This window comes from Ascidiella aspersa, chromosome 3 (genome assembly GCF_963924565.1).
Source record: "Ascidiella aspersa chromosome 3, kaAscAspe10.2, whole genome shotgun sequence".
NCBI lineage: Eukaryota > Metazoa > Chordata > Ascidiacea > Phlebobranchia > Ascidiidae > Ascidiella > Ascidiella aspersa.
Window position 1 is genome coordinate 6,721,557 of NC_139449.1, and position 21,276 is coordinate 6,742,832.

General features: G+C 34.8%; 1 protein-coding gene and 1 long non-coding RNA gene across 2 annotated transcripts; both read right to left on the reverse strand.

Moving 5' to 3' along the window:
* Positions 1-6,774: 6,774 nt before the first annotated feature.
* On the reverse strand, positions 6,775-9,686 carry LOC146158960 (uncharacterized). Its single transcript, XM_083384807.1, has 4 exons — positions 9,633-9,686; positions 8,615-8,767; positions 8,059-8,121; positions 6,775-7,005 (listed from the first exon to the last, which is right to left on the reverse strand). The coding sequence occupies exons 1-4, from the start codon at positions 9,684-9,686 to the stop codon at positions 6,775-6,777; spliced, it is 501 nt and encodes a 166-aa protein (XP_083240933.1).
* A 2,181-nt stretch (positions 9,687-11,867) lies between these two features.
* On the reverse strand, positions 11,868-13,116 carry LOC146158961 (uncharacterized). The gene is made up of 4 exons (XR_014494634.1): positions 13,007-13,116; positions 12,446-12,607; positions 12,235-12,279; positions 11,868-11,956 (listed from the first exon to the last, which is right to left on the reverse strand). It is a non-coding gene; the product is annotated as an uncharacterized LOC146158961 (long non-coding RNA).
* Positions 13,117-21,276: the final 8,160 nt, after the last annotated feature.

The window sequence follows — 21,276 nt, forward strand, 5'->3', positions numbered from 1 at the left end:
ATTGCGAGTAGAGATGTTCAAAGAAGAATATCGGAGACTCATTTATAATGCTTGCTTTCAATGCGGCGTTAGTTTTTTTTTCGGGCGACCAATTACTTCGCGATAATCTTCGCCTAATAATTAAGTGTCAATAGGGTGTATTTACCGCCGCAAGTTTACATGCGAAATCTTAAGGCAGTCTACGACTCTCTGTTAGCACATGTCGTGCATCTTGCTCCAAACAGCATACTATCAACATCAGGCCTAAACATCTAGCAAAACTTTCGATTTAATAGTTTGCGTATTGAGAACATAATAGTGTTTTTCATATTGTTTTAAACTACAGATTTAAAGCCTGTTTTAACAGTGATTGCTCGGCCCAAGCCATGGTAAAAAATTACCGAGTAAAAGTTTGCAAAAGTATAGCAAACCATAGGCGTTAAACCATTTTTAGTCTTTAAGAGAATAATAATATTTGCTTTTCAAACACGTAAGCTGATCAAAATTTAATAAAATGACCATACGCATAATCTACGTAAATTCTATTTATCAAATATATGTTTCGATCATTCCCCAAATTCTACGCCATATTTGAACCCCTTTCGCATCAAAGTGGGGAAGTTTTCGGCCCATATCTGTTTTTGCTTGCAGAAACAAGTTGAGGAAAATAAAAAACAAAATATATAATATAAAGTACACAATACAAAATATTAAAAAAAAATAAAAAAATAAAATAAAATAAAAAAAATAAAATAAATTAAAAATTGAAAATAAACACTAAGCCCTGAAAATATACCCCCTGACAAAATATACAACAACCGCACCCCCGTCTAGTTTGTATTAGTTTACATATTTGTCTCTACAGATATCCATTTTGTCCAGAGTGACTTTTCTAAATGGTTTTATCATTTATCAATTCTCCCTGTTATAAAAACGTCAACATAGTTTTTAAATATTTTTAAAGAAGAGGGTAAAATATATTGGACCAGAGTGTGGTTTGCGGCACTTTACTTCATTGTGTTAAAATTAGACCGATTTACCTCAAATATATCTTCCACCTTCAGGTTGTTGCTCTTTCCTGCTAAATCGGTAATAACCGCAAGTAAAGATGTGCCGTTGACTTCATTGTTATGAATCATTTTAACTTTCACCGTGTCGGGCGACAGCAAGTGCCAATAAAGTTCCTCAATGTTTTCCTTTGCTGGTGATTCGATATCTAAAAAAGTATTAAGCATATTTGTATTTCTTACGTTCAATAAAATTTATAGCAAAGTTAATACAATTTTCCATACTGTCATTTAAACCCAGGCCGCGAGCTTAAGTTATGTGAGTTCCTTAGTGAAACAAAGTTTTCTAACGCCTAACTTATCCTATTATAACCTCAATGATAAAATCTTGGTTACCTGTTTTTTTAATAAAGCTACACCTGAACGTACATAGAAATGATTTTCTAAAGTAATAGATATCTATAAAATAGGTTTTGCATAAACTAGATTAAGAAAATTGGAGCTAAAACATAAGTGCATCTTGACGCAAGGTTTGGACAAGAAATACATCTTTCGAACAAGATAAAAAATAATAACACACAAAAGTGAGTTTGGAAAGATCTTTTTTACCAATCGCATACAACCTTCAAAAAATCTCTTTTTTCAAATTTAGCTCAAACCTATAATTTTTTTTGTTTCTGATGTTGCAACTTTTCGTCCCGGATGCGCCATCAGAAAACAATCGTAACTCTCTAAGCCATCAGTTATTTCATGCATCGCCTCGTTTTGATTGTCGTCAATATACTGGGATTGTATAACAAGTTAACTTCAGAAATTTTTGACAAATTTTACGAAATGTATTGGAAGGACAATAAAAGTAAAACAATTTTCCTACACAATATTACAAATTGGACCACCACTGCGGAATTTCACTTAGGAAAGAACAACACTTAATTATAATGATTTGGGGGAAATACAAGTAATGCAAAATTTGTTACACAGGTTAGTGGCTTTATCTGGTAAGAATATTTTACCTTGAAATACTTTCGCTGCTCATCAAGGCCGTATCCCACTGAACTTGGTTTCTCCCAATCACGAACCAACATCAAAACATACTAAAAACACAATGAAAATATTTTTTATGATTTAGCCAGAATACCACAAGCTGAAATCCCGAAAAAGTTGTACAAAATTGGTTAAAAGTTCACAGCTTTCTATTTATCAAAAAAGCAGTTTAGTCTCTTAATACCTGTGCACCTGGAACGCCATACTGTTTTCTTCTGGCGGTAAAGGTCTGAAAAACAAACTCATTGCAAGTTGATAGGGCAATGTGCATTTGAATTGGTTGTAAAGTTATTTGATTGTTTAATAATTCAAAGTGTATAAAAAAAAAAACACATCTGACATGTGGAAATACGGTCTGAAAATCTTACATATACTGCTGCAATCTATTAGTTTTGTATTGATTTATAGGTATGAAGAGATGCTGGTAACTGACGAAACATGTTCTATTTACAGTCAAAATACAACAGCGACGGATACGAACTTAACAATAAACAAAATATATTTATCTTATTTGTTATAATACATAAAATCGATAGACGACTCCTTTGTGTTGTAATTACTGGTCTGCTTTATTAAAGAGGTAGCTGCCAAAGCTGCTATTAAAACAGTGGTTCTCAAACTGGGAATTTAAATTTTTTTATTATTTATTTTATACTTTTTATTTTTTAATATTTTGTATTTTGTATTGTGTATTTTATATTATATATTTCATATTTTGTTTTTTATTTTCCTTAACTTGTTTCTGCAAGCAAAAACAGATATGGGCCGAAAAGGGAATGATCGAAACATACATTTGATAAATAGAATTTACGTAGATAAGGTGTATGGCCATTTTGTTACATTTTGGCCAGCTAACTTGAAAAGCAAAATATTTATCATTCTCCTAAAGACTTAAAATGGTTTAACGCCTATGGTTTGCAATACTTTTGCAAACTTTTACTCGGTAAATTTTTACCATGGCTTGGTCCGAGCAATCACTGTTAAAACAGACTTTAAAATCTGTGGTTTTAAACAATATGAAACACACTATTATGTGCCTAATACGCAAACTATTAAATCGAAAGTTTTGCTAGTTGTTTAGGCCTGATATTGGTATGTTGGTTGGAGCAACATGCACAACAGGTGCTAACAGAGAGGCGTACACTGCCTTAAGATTTCACATTTAAATTTGCGGCGGTAAATACACCCTATTGACACTTCATTATTAGGCGAAGCTTATCGCAAAGTAATTGGTCGCCCCAAAAAACGCTGACGCCGCATTTAAAGCAAGCATTATAAATGTGTCGCCGATATTCCGCCTTGAACATCCCTACTCGAAATGCTTCCCTGCGTTAATTGTACGGTGGGTGAAACTTTATTCACGGCCTTACCTCTTTGTGTATTACCGCAACAATACGATGAAATACGATTTGAAGAATATTTGAAAAAATCGTATTTGGAGAATATTTGCTATTTGCACATGTATAGTATGTTACTCCAATCCAACATATCAACACACAATTTTAAGTTGTGTAGCCTGGTGTCGATATGTTGGATTGGAGTTGCCACCAGATTTCGCATTTAAATTTGCGGCGGTAAAATAAGTTGTTTCTTAAGACCATTAAGTAATTTTACTAAAGAGAAGCCTCTTTTTAAAATGCAAGTCGTACGAACCCAGTTTTGGACGTGCCACTTCGCAAAATGAAAGTCTCACGCGCGGGACAATAAAGCGCAGCAGGGGGTGAGTCACTTCGTCACTGGACAAAGCAAGCGAATATGAACGAATTCTGTATGAAAGTTTTTCTGCTGCTAGATGGCAGTCGTTAGCTACAAAGAGCTAAAACGCAATATTTCAGGTTTTTGCCCCCCAAGATAATAATAATAGCTATGCCGTACATAGGTCTAATTGTGGGACAAAATAAATAAAGCCAAACTCAGGCTCGACCTATACGCGCAACGTGACATTACGCTAAGTAACTCCACAACATGTTTGCGCTCGAAAGTCTGAGTTGAATTGTGCATTGTGACGTCATAGTGCTTCGTTGTGTGATAATGCGAATTACGTTTTTACAGCTTTCTGTGCTGCCACTGTGGGCTGTACAGTCACGACTTTAAAACTGTTCGTGATTGTTTCACTTAAATAAAGTAATTATTTTTTTATGTTTATTTGTGTTTATTTTTAAGGGGACCGTGAGCAATTTAAAAAATTGCTAGGGGACCGTTGCTTATTTTTTTAAAACAAGTTTAAGAACCACTGAATTAAAACGACCCATTTTAGGAAAAAAAATCCTTTGTTTTGCTGTCAACAAATACACTAGCGTGCCATTACGAATAGTTTAGAGCAAAGTTGTTATTGTTTGTAGGAATATACATGTCACAAATCTTACCGCGAGTTGACTAACTTCACCGGAATCGATTTGATTTTTAAAGTTTAATATTTGAGCTGACGACAGAATGTTGCTCAAAGCGTAAATGTCTGAATCTTCGGAAAGTTTGTACTGAAAAGAATGAGATCCTTGCGTGTCCAACAGAAAAACTGCAATTTTCTGTTAAAATTAGTATGCGATTTTATTTCCGGAAAATTCTTTTTTAATCAGACCTACCAGCTATATCGTGCCAGTTCACCAATATAGTTACCAGTCACCCATTGCTGTTCTGTTTGTTAAGTTAGGCCTAAGTGAAGCCTATAACTATAGCATAAGAAAGGTAAAGTAGCTCATAAACGAAATTTGCCAATAAAACTGTACACAAGCTGCAAAATTAACAGTGAATGCACTTTGCTTTGTGTCAATGAAACTGCGAGAGTTTCAGCTAACGTCAGCTTCTAATTTGTTGCATTGTCCTTATGCCAGATGGAAATCTTTGTATAATGTACAGCGTATATTAAAGGTTTTAAACTAAACCGTCAAGGTAAAAGCAAATAAAAAATACATTTTTTTAATATGTTGACTGCCTTTTTGCCTTACAAAATGTCTTTATATAATCACGATCTAAATTTTGACAGCCTTTAATTTTTTTTCATTAATTGTCGCCACACCTTGTTTTGGCGAAAGACGAACTGAGGCCTGGTGGTCATTTTGATCCCTTTTGTTGTAGATTGCATTTGGCAACGCGTCTTAAAAATCTGTTCAACATCTGTCATTTCTTCCTAATTTATTAAAATAATGTAAATTAATTTCTGGAGAATAGGTTATCAAAAGCGAGATATATATTTGAATTGCTTTTTAAATTATTTAAATACGAGGCTCATAGGATATCAATTAGGTTCTCGCACTTTATTAGTTATTTATTAGCAACAATCTTTCAATCAATTTTTAAGTGATTTTCGAAAATTAGAAATCATTTTTTAAACGCTAAGGTCTTGAAAAAATGCGTATTGTTTTTAAAAAAATGCGTATTGTTTTTTTCAACAGAAAGAATTTATGCTTACTCCATCAGCTTGAATTCCAGTAGCTTTCAACTTGTGCCAGAAGAAATTAAGCAAGTAGGATTTTCCGCTCCCCGAGCGGCCAGTGATGGAATAAATTGCAACTGGATTTTCTCCAACTCCAGGTTGCGTCAAAATGCTCTGCAGAAGTTCGAGTTTTATTCTGTAATCTCCGTTCTCTCGTTCCTCCACAATGTTGACGACATTTGCAAGGTCAGACATCATTAAAATATTTCTTACATAAAAACGTAATGCTAATTGTGTCCTATAATATTTGAGTAAAACAAAGTGTATATGAATTACATTTTTATTGGGTTGTCCTAAAACAAAAAAAGTAGGCTAAATGTGGATTACAAACATATTACATATTGTGCTTAGAAGCCGGCACAAACAACACTGAATAATAATGACCTGGCACATACAGGGCGGATCCAGGGGGCAGTCCCAACAAAAAATTGAGTTTATCTATAAGCTACGTTTATGCAAAACATTTTCTCTTATAAACATTTCTAGTCGTCGTAAACCGTTCTTAGAAAATCATGTTACGCAACAGTCAGAATAAAATGTGCACTTATGCTGACCTAAAAAAAGTAACATTAAAATATAGTTGATAATATTACATCGTGGTTTTGAACTGCCTTATTTTCGAGTGTGTAATCACACACCCGAAAATGTATGTTTTCGTTGATTAAATGGCTAATCGAGTACATTTTCGAAATGCTTTTGTATTGAAAGTAGCACCTGAACCAAATCTAGACCAAAATAAACCGACTGTGTTGTGTTGTTTAGGTCACTTCATTATGACATCACGTTTAGATCTAACGTTTTGAAGTCCATTTTGACGTGACTTTGTAACGTAACGTTATGGCGTGCATTGATTTTAATGGTCCACCCCAATTAAGAAGTCTGGATCCGCGCCGGGTGTCAAACTAGTTTAAAGCAGACTTAGGCATAAAAAACAGAATATGGTATATCACTAAACATAATATGATATGTCACAAAACACAATGTTGTATATCACTAAATATAATATGGTATATCACAAATTCGAACTATCACGATATACAGAAAAAGTTATAAGAAATTTGGAATTGTTTTTATCGAGATATCGAAGTTATTTTAGTGTTTTGGTTTTCGACCGTTTTTTAATCGACAGCAATAAAATGATCCTGATTTTCTTCGTAATATGCGATAATGTCGGGTGGCGGTTCTTCTGGTGCTGGCCTTTTAAAAACAGTAGCCCCTGCGATTGCTAAAGCAGTGCCAATCGCGAACACAATGCTGACTTTAACAGGGCCAATGGTGATCACCCAAGGATCCATTACCAAACCTGTGATGTTAGGCGGAATGAAGCTTCGGCAGCAACATGACACCACTGATAGCAAACGCCATCGTCTTGTAAAATGTTCGTCGCTGTACTTCCTCTTTGTAAGCTTCTCCCAGCATTTGTGCTAGTTCGTATTTGGCGTGTATGAACTCGTTCGGGCCGACCTTTTCTTTAGTTTTGCGAAGGTAGCAGGCGCCATCTTCGACAAATTTCTTTTTCAGATCAACGAAGGAATTTTTCAGCTAGTAAATACAGATAGTGAAGACGTTTTTAGACTTATAGACATCAAATTATATAATTGTTTTCCTAAAAGAAAGATGATTAGCGGCCAAAATCAAGCAACATATTTTGGAATTTATTTCGAAAAGCAGTTCAATGTTGTTACGCGTTCACTAACACTAACACATTAAACACCTAAATTAATGAATTGCCAAAAGTCAAATCTTAGAGTCCATTAAGTGATTTTGATAAATAGGGTTTTAGATTAGCGCGTTCTAGCTTTCGCATAATCAAATGTATGATTGGTTGCATAATAAAATATTTCCAAAGCAATCCGTCGATTGAGTTTTCGTGTGTCCGCTCGCCTCGTTTCAAATTTGACTTTTAACGTTTAATCTCTTAATTTATAAACATGTCAGTCTTGCGGGCGTTGATAATCACGGTTTGCAAACCAAGCCTCCACCCGCCTTACGGTCGCCGCAACTTGGCCTTACCCAGCGGTAATCTTAAAAGAGTGCCTAGCTATGTTTGCAAAGTGCCGGCCAGTCTTTCATGGCCTAATATGACGTAACTTTCGTTTTCTCATTTTTCAATGTAATGGCTGTATAAATGCCGTGTCTTTGCGGTTTTTCGCGCAGTCTTTGGCGCAGTCTTTATCGCAGACTTGAGCCGACAGTGGTGGCAATAGGCCATGGCTGTCACAGTAACATTAAAACAAATATACGTTTATTAATGATTTTTAATAACGTTTTAATTCACATTGTAACAATATACTTTGATTGGTATTTTAGTTGTAGTTGTGACAGGTAGCATATCTAGCCAAAAACCGTCGTCAACCAAATAGAACTTACTCGGTTGCGTCCTGCCGGGCAAGGGTATGGGTTCAGGGACCAGGCCCCAGTAAACAAGTCGCGGCGGGCGTAACAAATGTTTTAGGATAGGTGTAGCATTTCTTAATCTCTACAGAGAAAGTATACGGAACTTGTCTCAACTTAAAAATTTGTTATACATATTTTATCTTTGCTAGATAATCATTTTACCTTAAAAAACACGAACCTTTTATAATTCACACAAACCTGTTTTATGTTTTTCTTCCATTCTTCCTTATATTGTGTGGTAAGCGGTTTCACAAGATAACTCTGAAAAATATTAGAAAACTCTGCTTAAACGCCGTGAAAAATGTTTAGATTCATCTAAAGGGATTTAGTCGCTACAGTTTTGATGTATATATTACACCTATTGCAAAATAATTTATATTCATAATATACACCTACAAGGTAAGGAATTAAAACATAGATTCACCCTTTAAAAATTCATTGTAAAGTTTTTTATTTTGACAGCGAAGTTACAAGCCTCACAACTTATAAACAGAAGGGTCTTATATATTTTAAATAAAATACTAGATACAGGCTATAACATGCAATCTTACTTCAGTTCAGTTACCAAAAAATTCTGAAATTAAAACCATTAAAGGTAAATACTCAAAGGAATAGGCTACAAAATCTAGCAAACTATACAAGATTTGGTTGTGAGCCATCACAAGAATCCACCCTTAGTATTTTGGTTGACCCACGTTTAGTATTTTCGCACCACTTAATGGCGTTGAATTTTTGGCTAAAAATAATGCCCCACCTTGTATTCCGTGTCAATCTTATCGTTAAGTTCATCTTGAAACTTCTCTTGTGTGCGATTGGACGTCCCACTGGTGAACTCTTTTAAGGCCATTTGGCAGGCGATGTTATGACGGCGGTTGAAGGCATCCTCAGACTTAAGTTGTTCGGCTGTCTGCATACATGTAACAGCATGGGTCGCAAAAAATCCTGTTTATTCTTTTGTAATACTGATACTTAAACGTACGATTTAAAATTTTTAAAATGGGGATTTTCATACACCCAACTTAACACCACCGTTTTAAACATTGAGCTATTAATGTATGCATTCAAGAGACACAAACCCCATATAAAAAACATGTCACCTTTGCGAGATTAATATTGTGCGTAGGTTGAAGTTGAAATATAAGTTTCCAAAATACCCAACCATTCACCAGTAGCCATTGTTTTAAAACGAAAAATGTCATAAAGTTGGAAAATGTTTTACTTATTTTAATCAATTTAAAACTTGGCATGGACCTCAAAATCGTGCCAGTTTGCCAAACTTGGTTAATTTAAACATTAGCATAAAGAGTATATTTTAACATCCAAGATTTACTTGTGTGACATTGCATCATAGTTGGATCATAATTAAAGTTGTCAAATATTTATTTAAACTTGTCTGGGCCATTTTTATGTGACAAACAATTCGTTTTAAAACGGTTCTTTTTTCAATGGACACTCATTTGCGAATGTCATTTCATATTAAATAGAAAGTTGGGGAACATAGTGGCTAACCTCACAAGGAAGCCATAATACTGGTTTAACACCTGACCAGAGCCAAAAATAAAGCCTATAACAGCGTTTACAACCGGCCACAAAGTAAGGAAGAGTAAAGTTCACTGGCGAACAGAGTGCTGTGCTTTTCAGACACTTGTTTTGTTTGTCAGTACAGAAAAGCTTCTGACAACTTTGTTTGATATACAAGACAAACGCATATTCAAGATAATGGAAACAAAGGAGCACCATGGTTACCACATATCATATTCACATTGCCTTACCTCCTTAATTGTAGCTCTGTATGCGTCGATGGAGAGGGTAATCTTATCTCTCATTAATGTCCTGAGATTTTCCTGAACAACCAAATGCCTTTGTACTAACACGACGCAGTGCCAAGGGTACACCAAATCCACAGTACCAAATGTGTTACCAAGGTGCAACCAATAGATAACACAAAATTTCCATAGGTGTATAATTGGGCTCGGTGTAAAGCTGCAAAAATGTGTTTTTGTAAAATGCCAGGCTGCAAAAAACTTGTTGAACTAACGCAGTCTTTTCTGTTTTTTTATATGAATTGTTAAACAATAGCATTATTTTCTTGCTTATTCTTATAAATGTTTCAACAAAGATGAAAGGCTATTTTAAACTAGCACTGCAAAAATATGAACTACTGCCGGAGAGCTTACAAAATTAATTTTCGCTTGACTGAAAACTATGTTGGCACGACATTGTAATTACACAGATAAGGCAGAAAACGTTCATTGACAGGGCGAAATTAATTCTGTAAACACATGGCTTATTTGGTTTGTTTGTTTTTCTCTTTTCCCTAAATGTGTTTTGCAAGCAAACACAGATATGGACCAAAATTTGCCCGCCCATACATATCACTTACTTTGCGAAGGAGCTAGTTTGACAAGAGATATATTTTTAGTGCAATTTATATTGTTAAATTTTAAAAACAATGGTTATTTAAATTTCTAATTTTATCCCCATTACAAAAAATAAGCCTAACCTATAGTTGTCGAAATTTTCTACGAAAACATTATTTTTTATTTTTTAACGCGCCATAAAGGCGCTCATGGCGTGACACCATAGCTTCATAACTTGAATTCATCGATTTAGACCAGGGGTTCTTAAACATTTTTTTACCGCGGACCCCTAAAATTTTCTTTCATCTCGCGTGGACCACTGTAGGCAAAAAAATTAAAAAATGACGTCACAGTACAAATAGACTTCATAAATTTGCTGATTTTGGTCCAAAAATGTGAAGGTGAAATGGAGTCTAAATACATTCTATTTTTAATTAATTTTTTTTTTATTTAATTGATAACTTCTTAAACACACACTAATATTTCAATTAGACCTTCATGGATCCCCAAGGTGTCCATGGACCCCAGTTTAACAACCCATGATTTAGTCCAATTGACTTGTTTTTGACCCTTATTATATCCTTTGTATTAAGCCAATATCATGTGAACATTTGTAATTTTGTAGCCCGTAAAGAATATAGATTACGTCATTATGGCATGTAAAAGAGGATATTTTTCCGGGGACTTTTTCAAGAATACCTGGAACCTTTAGTGTGGTGAATCACCCGAAAAACCGCCTGTTGTAATTGGTAATTTGTCCGATTTTTACAATTTTATTCAAAATATTTTGTAGTTCAGTACGTGTTTGTCTATTAAAACATAAAATTAAGTCGCGCACACAATTCTAAGTGACGTCATACATTATAGTTATACTGTGGTTTGCCTAATACATTGATCATAAAAGTAGATTTTTTTAGCGGAAGCAGAAATGTTAAGGCACATGGAAAGATATTGGATAGTTTTTATAATAGGGTAATAAAAGTCGATAGCCGTAGAGACGTTTAAGTTTCGGCTGTATGTGTCAGCATACTGGCTGACGTTTACAAGCAGAATGGACTCGTTTTTTTCTATTACCTAAAAAAGACCTATTTAAGAGATATTGCTGCCGCTAGATAGGAGTGTAGAGCTAAATTTATTATATGATGACGTCACATTTAGTTTACAATTTCTACTCCTAGCTAAAGGCCTTAAAAGAGCATCTACACACCAGCCTCTATCATGTCTCAAAATTTGAAGTCTCTGTAACACCCTGGACAAAATAATTCTCGGCACATATATTTGGGCAAAAACAAAATACGTCCTAAAAATAAATTTTTTGGCCCATAAATAAAGACATTGTTCGCTATAGAAAAGACAAGCCTGTGGTGAAATTCGAGCTCAATACCTTGTCCCAATTTCTGTAGAGCCAGTGTCACTTTACCTATTAAACGACAAAGTATAAAATATACTCACAAGGCAGAATTACTTCGAACTCTATTTTCTTCCATTAAATCACATAACGTCGATATTCACCTAATACATTCTATAATCCTTTACTTTCATATTGGATTTCAAAACACCGGAAAGCTATTATTTGCCACATTAAACTGGGTAATAGGACATACCAAGAATGTGTACTTTTCTAACTAATCACTTAAACGGTTAACTCATACCTTGTCGATGTATTGCCGGCCACCATTGATTCCAAAGGGATGTAGACCTGGTCTTTCCCAATCTCGTACCAGAAGTAGCAGATCCTAGTAAAGATAATTGATTTTTTGGGCAATTAGGAAACACATTAATTTTATTTTGTTACAAGTGTTAAAAAAATTGCAGACAGTTGTTTGTAAAGTTGTATGACCAGGCAATTAGCCTGCAAACACATAAAGTTGAAACACTTGAGCCAAATATCGAATAACATGTTTTAATGCTAATTTTATTATACGAAAACAAAACATTTGTTTTGACGCATAAATTTTTCTTTACGGCCTCAGTTCTTTCTTAAACTATGGTATAACAAATAGTTGATGTTTACCTGAGCCCCCGAAGCCTCGTATGTCTTGCTTTTCAAAGAAAATGCCTAAAAAATATTTGGTTGCAATTGATTTGTGGATTTACCAAGGAAGAGACTTAAAAAGCAAACACGACTTTGTTATGATGGTTATGGCATATGAATACAAATTGACTTTTATGACTAACATATCAAAAAATCACACATTACCAGTTGAAATTGTTTATTCGCCTACCCCAAGTTCATTGACGACACTTGAATCAATTCTGTTCTTACAGTTGACGATTTGAACTGATGACAGTATGCTGCTGATTGCGTGAATAACAGAATCTTCATCAATCGAATGCTCGAACGAGCTTGAACCTTGGGTGTCCAAAAGAAAGACGGCGACTACCTGCTAATACAATCACAAATTAGGTTTCAAAAAACAAAAAAAACAAAGTGTGGTTTCGAATGATGCCCATCGTTCCTGAGGCAACATTGGAAATAAATTGGGTAGAAAGTGGTAACTAAAAGAAAACAGATTGTAGAAATTAGACATCTAGCTACGTAAAACAAAATTACATTTTGGTAATAACTTCCAAGCCACATTTTGGTAATTTTAACTAATCTTAATTTAATCATTTACTAGTAGTGATCTTCGGTTTTTACGCGTTGTAAGAACTTAACATCACTTACATCAATGCTTTATCTTACAAAACACTTGAGGCCAACTTGGTCCAAGCGACATGAAAACAAAAAGAAAACGACGATATAACTGTACTTTGAAACACTTAGAAACCCGTTTATTCCTTACTTTATCGACGCGGGAAACAAACTTTGGACGGGTATTAATCTTTATTCCAATTGTCGTTCCGTTCCAACTACAGCTTGTTTCGAACAGTTTTGGAATCTTTTTTTGATTTTCTGCAACTTGCTTAAAATTAAACAACTTGGTTTCGTTACAAATGTGTTTTTTGCTTAACATAGGGTCATCATGCACAAAAGGTGAGGGGGGCATTACCTTTGAAGAGTTTTTGATCGTTTGGAAGACAAAAAGTGTAAACGAATATAAAACAAAACATTGCCTGATTGTTGTATTTTTAAAGAATTGTCCCAACGAACGTTATTGTGTTGTTTTTTAAATGTTTATCAGCTATATTTCTTTAAAGCCAGCCAATTTTCAATCTAGTGTTCACGCCCCCATTCTACGTTTTTGCAAGAAATCCAGGTATACTTCCATAGAAATGTATCTAAAGAACAGTTTGCAATTTTAACTCTTGAAAACATGACAAATATTAAACTGGTCCGCCTTTAATCACAGGTTGTTTTTGATGGTGTAAAATATTTAGAATACATCTCTTATTCAACTAACTTACCAAGTCTGTAGAATTTCCATTCGTATTGAACAGGTGCATAAAGACATTAAGCAAATAAGATTTTCCACTCCGAGAGAGGCCTGTCAAAGAGTAAATTGCAATTGGGTTTTCTTTAACGCCTGGTTGGCTGAAAATCGTCGTTAAAAGTTCAATGTTGATCCTGTACTCGCCGTTTACAATTTCAACAACATCTGCCACTGGTGCCACACAATCCATAGCAGAAATTTTATGTACTTTTAAAGTGCCTATACTTCTTAACTTAAACACCTTGAGTAAAAACAAGGCTTGTTCATATGGAGATGATTCAAAATTGGAGTACTGTGTGTATAGACTTATAACCTATTTTTTATTCAGACATTTCCTTCCCATTCTCCTAGTTTCAGATCTTTCACATTTTCCTAGATATTAGTATTCTGTCAGTTTCTGATGACTGGGCAGCTCTGTTTATTATTTTGTATGATAATTTGATGAATTAAAATCCAAAATTTGGCAAACAAATATTGTGCAGTGGTTACAATGATCATGACTTAATTTTATATTTTTTCTTCCTTCTTCAGCCTATCTCGTGAAAAGTACAGTATTTTCAGTTATAACGCCTATGTACTAAATAAAGAAACACTGACTTAGATATTAGCTAGAAAAAGGTGGTTTCGTAAACCCTCTTATAAACTTCATGAAATTAGTAATAACATAAGAACGAAGCCTATCAAGCGGCAATATGGTTTTCCACAGCAACTTGTTTGAGTTAGAAAGAGACACTGACGGAATCATTTAAAAAAGAGGAACTGTTTTGTCGCTTACGCTTTCGAACAAAGCCATGTCTCTTTTCTACGTTTGACTGTGGAACACCTGAAACCGTCGTGGTGTCGAAGTAGCTCGCCCTTTACAGCTGACGACACCAAACAAAGCAGTACAGTTCCTTTTTTCGATAAACCCCAAGTCATTCTGAATTTGTAAATTGTTCGGGTAAGTTGTAAATCGAACTTCTTTATGCTGTGACCTGTCTAACTTAAGGCAGACCGCTGTCACCCTTTTTTTAAATATGATATAGTTGAATTACTGATATCGCCGAGTTAGAAAAAAATAAAATCCAAAAGGCCGCCTTCGAGAGAGCGTACTGCCACTAACATTTTGTAAAAAAACTATAACACACAATTTCTTCGAAAATCGCACTTATTTAAATCGAAAGTTAATAACTAATAGACCGAAATATTTGTTATATCGTGGACGTACCTAAAAGGTTTCTTTACGTTGTGCAGGCCTACCTAATGATTATACCTAAATTATGTCTTAGATTCAACAAAAAATATGCAATAATGAAGCTTGCAAGTTAAAATTTGTTCAATGTTATTGACGTTTTTGCAATATATTAATCTGAAAAAAGAAACACTACATCAATTTGAAAGCTGCTATGGCTTCCGCCAAATTTCAGTTAAAATATTTAAAAATTATTTACAAAACATGCTTTTTTTAGTTTTATAAATGCAAAACTTTTGATATAGTTTGTGAAACGTTAACGGTTCAATTAGAACAAAATTAACACCATGATGTATATAATCAGCTATACGTCATTCACACAAATATTGTATTCAAAATACATTTAACGTTTAACCTGTACCGTGCACACAAATGCAGAATAATACAATTATCAAGTGGTCATCGACAACTCGCTCCGCCAACAGGTTGTTTTCTGTAGTTTACAGTTTACCTAAACCTCTTTGACGTGCCAGAAAAGCTATCATGGCAGCGCATTTCAGTTGGTGTCACATTACTTGGAACCCGACGTGCTTTGTGAGTTGTGTATAAAAGCGCGTCTACATTCTTACACAAAGGCAACTTCTACCAACGCCTTGCTACGTCCCAAAGTTAAATGTATATAACTAAGATAACATTCTAATATCTGCCATTTAGTCTGTTGGTGTCCTGATAAATACTTAGAATTACCATGAATATTGACGAAATTTCCTACGTGTACGAAAATACAAGGCTATGAAAAAAGGAAAAAGTTATTTTGGCTCTCCTTACATCGTTAAAATCATATACCCACTTAAATAAGCAATTGAATTGCTCAGTCAAATAAATTTCTTACGGGAAACATTGAAGGTTGGGGAGATAAGGAGCGGATCGGACATTTTTTATGAAATTTTCTACGACTTTTCGGTTAAAAGCATAGGTATATACATTTTACGTCACTAAAAAGGCTAATACTTTGTCGAAAAATAGTGAGATTATGATACCTCAATAAATTCGATATACATGTAAAACGACCTAGCTGAAGGGACTTAAATGTCCGAAATTGCTCAAGGTATATTCGAACATGCTCGGGGTAAATTCGTACCATTTGCATGTGCCAAATAACGTTATGCTCATTCAACAACTTAATGAAATCGGTGATAACTAAGAATTGTGTTATTAAAATGTTGGAACAACTGTAAATAAGGCGGGCCTCATATTTTTTTTGCACTTAAAAACATGTTAAACAATATTTACAGAGGCAGGAGAGTGTTGACGCAAAGCGCAAAAAATATCGTTTGTGTTTTTTTTTTGGTTTGAAATTCGAGTCCACGCGTCGTCTTCCATAGCACTAATGAAAAGTGTAATAAAACTACTTTGAGGGAACGCGATAACATTCAAAGTTAATCTAGCTCAGTGTTTGTTAACCGTTTTAAGTCATGGCGCATCTGGTGAGCGAAGCGAGCGCGATTTTTTTGGTATTCGGGATTTTTTTTAAATTTTTTGTAAGTTCATATTACATTGCCCAAAATAAAAAAAATGTTGAATACTATATGTATAATGTGTTTTTAATACGTTTTCCGTTTTTGCGCTACGTACTTGGCAGCCTTCCGCGGCGCAACAGTAACGAATGGCTGATCTACAGTCGAAAAGGCAGCATCAGAACGTAAACAAACCGGAAGTAGAATAAACATTCGCGCGAAGCGGGAACATTTTTCTCAGTTACGTAGTTAAAATTGTCAAAAAGTATGTGAAATAGAATTTATTCTGTCTAATTGATCAAAGAGGCGGCGGGCCGCAGGTTGCCGACCCCTGATTTAACGTACATTATAGCATGCCAGGTTAATTTGAAATCTTACAGCAGCTATTTGTCTCTTTGACCCGCCAACACAAGTCCACACACGCCTATATAACTACAGTAATATTGTCTCTCAGTGGTTCATTGCAGCACTGTTTTATGGCGTCATTATTCATTACGTCAGTCGAAAAATAGGGGAATGGGGAATTCCCTAAATTAAAAATTCAGGAACCCTTTTTGATTTTATGGTTACGGCCCGTGATTACCCCGCCCCCCGGGGAAATTTCCCTGGTCTGTTAGAAATACATATCAAAATTTACACACTTTCGTCGTAATTACTGCATTACTGTTTTGGTGTCGTTGGTCATTTGTTTTTTATGTATTACTGACGACCGATGAAACAAAAATGCGCAATTTTTTCGTGTTTATGTTATTTAAAAAGCTTAGTTGATATTTTAGCTTTAAAAATACAAAATACAAGGGTAAAAAAATTACAAAATTAAAAAAGACTATCATGTTGTTCATTATTCTCTCTATATAGCTGGTATCTAAGGCTATACCTGACACACCACTGTTTTTACATTTAACAAAATAATTGACTGCCCTCAAAAAGTATTTTCCATTATTACGACTATATGTTCCAAACAAGAAACACTGTCTTAGTTAGATACAGGTGTTTTCGTGAACCCTCCAAAAAAACTTTATAAAACTACACGGGGGTGCGGTTGTTGTATATTTTGTCAGGGGGTATATTTTCAGGGCTTGGTGTTTTTTTTTTTTAATTTAAAGTTTTATTTTTTTTTTTTATTTTTTTTTTGATATTTTGTATTGTATATTTTATATTACATATTTTTTATTTTTTTCCTTAACTTGTTTCTGCAAGCAAAAACAGATATGGGCCGAAAACTTCCCCACTTAACTTCTGGCTTTGATGCGAAAGGGGTTCAAATATGGCGTCGTATTATTTGGGAAATAATCGAAACATATATTAGATAAATAGAATTTGCGTAGATAATGCGTACAAGCATGTTATTACACTTTGGCCAGCTAACATGTTTAAAAAGCAAATATTTTCATTCTCTCTAAATCATTTTACGTCTATGGTTTGCTATATTTTTTCCAACTTTTACTGTGTAAATTTTTACCATGCCTTGGTCTGAGCAATTACTGTTGAAACAGAGTTTAAATCTGTAGTTTTGAGAAATATGCAAACACGTTTATGTGCCTAATAAGCCACCTTTTATATTGAAAGTTTTGCCAATTTAAATCCAATAAACGGATATTTATTTATTTTTGATGCCATGTTGTGACGTAGCTTTGTAACGTTGTCGCTAAGAAGGCGTTAAACTTAAGGTTTTTGTTGTTGCGGCTCTTGTATAATTATATTTGTTTAGGCCTGGTGTTGATATGTTTGAATGGTTCAACAATTACAACAGGTGCTAACATAGATGTGTACACTGCCTCCAGGATTCACATTTAAATTTGCGGTGGTAAAATATTTTGTGTTGTAAGAGCAATAGGTTTTTTACTTATAGAGGCCTCTTTATAAAAGGCAAGTCGCATGCGCCTAGTTTTACTAGGAAGCCACTTCGAACAAAAGCGTTGCACGCGCGGGACAATAAGGCTCAGCAGGGATGCCAGCAGCCGCCTCGTCGCGACCCGAGCTGAATAAAGCAAGTGATATGAAAGCATTCTGTATTGAAGTTTTTCAGCCGCTAGATAGGAGTAGATAGCTGTTATGAACTAAAACGATGACGTAACACTTTTGTTTTTTGTCGCCCAATTGGAGGTGCCTGGGGGTGCAGCCTCATAAACCTCTACATAGCACCTTCATACCACTACGCCATGTCTGAAAATTTGAAAGTTCTACGATGTTAACTTTTTCTATAAAGCTCTGGATAAAAATCGGTCTGAAACATACCAAGCAAACCATAAAAAACATAAAAACCAAAAAAGAATAGCGGCAAAAACAAGATATGTCCCGAAAATAAATTTTCGGCCCATATAATTAATATTAACAAAAGCACGAAGCCTGACAAGCGGCAATCTGTTATTGCACAGCAACTGCTTCAACGTAGAAAGAGACACTAAGGAAATCATTTAAAAAAGAGGAACTGTTTTGTCGCTTATGCTGTCGAACAAAGCCATGCCTCTTTTAACATCTGGAATCGTCATGGCGTAGAAGTAGCTCGCCCTTCACAGCTGACGACACCAAACAAAGCAGTATAGTTCCTTTTTTCGATAAACGCCCAGTCATTCTAAACTTGTGAATTGTTCGGGTAAGTTGTAAATCGAACTTCTTTATGCTGTGACCTGCCTAACTTAAAGCAAACCGTTGTCACCCTTTTTTAAATACGATAATATAGTTGAATTACTGATATCGCCGAGTTAGAAAACAATAAAATCTAAAAGGCCGCCTTCGAGAGAGCTTACTGCCAGAAACGTATTGCAAAATATTTCTAATACACACTTTCTTCGAACATCGCACTTATAAAAATCGACAGTAAATAAGTAATAAACCGAAATATCTATACCAGTGCATTTCAACCCGTGGGATGGTATACGCACTTGTGCGGATGAAAAAAATTGTAATGCGGATGACTAACGTCGTGCGGATGAATGTGCGGATGAAAGTGGTGCATGTTATTACTTTTTTATTATGAGTAATACAGTAATTAATTAGGCTGGTGCGCCCACTTATGTGTTACAGGTACAGTAATATTGTCTCTCAGTGGTTCATTGCAGCTTAAGCCATCTATTTTATATTGGTTTAGGTTTTATTACACAAACCCTTTCATTGTTATTTCACAAATAAAACTGAAGGTTGCAAACTTACTGAGCTTGTTTCGTGCGGATGAAAATTGTAAAAGTTGAAAAGCACTGATCTATACTGTCTTGCACTTCTTTAAAAGATTTCTGTACGTTGTGCAGGCATACCTAATGGTTGTACCTGAATTATATGTTAGATTTGACGTAAAACATGCAATGATAAAATTTGGAAATAAAAATTTGTTATATTATTATGAAAAAAGAACACTACATCATTTTGGAAGACCCTTTCGCTTACACCAAATTTCAGTTAAACTATTCCAAAAATGTTCATAAATATATGCTTTTCGGTTTTTGAAGCGTTAACGGTTTAATAAGAACGAAACTAACACTATGATTGATAAATATAAGTAACTACAACTTTATTTCTAAAAATTCTAGTGATTCACGCACATACTGTATTGAAAATGCAATAAAGAGTTAACCTGCACTGTGCACACAAACGCAGTGCAACAAAATTATCAAGGTGTTATTGACAATTAAAAATCGCTCCGCCAACATGTTGTTCTCTGTAATTAATATACACCTCTCTGACGTACCGGAAAAGCCATCATGTCAGCGTATTTCAGTCTGTGTTACATTACTTGGTACCCGACGTGCTTTGTGAGTTCTGCATAAAAGCGCTTCCACATTCTTACACAAACTTCCACCAACGCCTTGCTACGTCCCAAAGTTAATTGTATATAACTAAGATAACATTCTAGTATCTGCGATTTAGTGTGTTAATGTCCTGATAAATACTTAGAATTACCATAAATATTGCCGAAATTTCCTACGTGTACGAAAATACAAGGCTATGAAAAAAGGAAAAAGTTATTTAGGCTCTCCTTACGTCGTTAAAATCATATACCCACTGAAATAAGCAATTAAATTGCTCAGTCAAATAAATTTCTTACGGGAAACATTGAAGGTTGGGGAGATAAGGAATGGATCGGACATTTTTTATGAAATTTTCTACGACTTTTCGGTTAAAAGCATAGGTATATACATTTTACATCACTAAAAAGGCTAAAACTGTGTCGAAAAATAGTGAGATTATGATACCTTTATAAATTTGATATACATGTAAAACGACCTAGCTGAAAGGCAATTAAATGTCCGAAATAAAACATGCTCGGGGCAAATTCGTACCATTTGCATGTGCCAAATAACGTTATGCTTATTCAACAACTTAATGAAATCGAGTTCACGCGTCGTCTTCCATAGTGCTAATGAAAAGTGTAATAAAACTACTTTGAGGGAACGCGATAACATTCAAAGTTAATCTAGCTCAGTGTTTGTTAACCATTTTAAGTCATGGCGCATCTGATGAGCGAAGCGAGCGCGATTTTTTTGGTATTCCGGTATTTCTTTGAAATTTCTTGTAAGTTCATATTACATTGCCCAAAATAAAAATAAAAGTTGAATACAATATGCCCAATGTGTTTTTAATACGTTTTCCGTTTTTGCGCTACGTACTTGGCAGCCTTCCGCGGCGCAACAGTAACGAATGGCTGATCTATAGTCGAAAAGGCAGCATCAGAACGTAAACAAACCGGAAGTAGAATAAACATTCGCGCGAAGCGGGAACATTTTTTTCAGTTACGTAGTTAAAATTGTCAAAAAGTATGTGAAATAGAATTTATTCTGTCTAATTTATCAAAGAGGCGGCGGGCCGCAGGTTGCCGACCCCTGATTTAACGTACATTATAGCGTGCCTGGTTAATTTGAAATCTTACAGCAGCTATTTGCCTCTTTGACCCGCCAACCCAAGTCCACACACGCCTATAAGATTCAATTTGCGGACTTAACCGGGAGATAACTGTACTTAAATTAACAAGGAGAATAACCAAGAACAACTTTTTTTTT

What these genes read in the sequence shown, in the direction of transcription:
- LOC146158960 (XM_083384807.1), bottom strand. Translation starts at nt 9,686, where the DNA reads ATGAGAGATAAGATTACCCTCTCCATCGACGCATACAGAGCTACAATT. An exon ending in ACAGAGCTACAATTAAGGAG is followed by an intron (nt 8,768 to 9,632) that starts GTAAGGCAATGT and finishes ACATGTATGCAG; the next exon opens with ACAGCCGAACAACTTAAGTC. An exon ending in AGATTGACACGGAATACAAG is followed by an intron (nt 8,122 to 8,614) that starts GTGGGGCATTAT and finishes AATATTTTTCAG; the next exon opens with AGTTATCTTGTGAAACCGCT.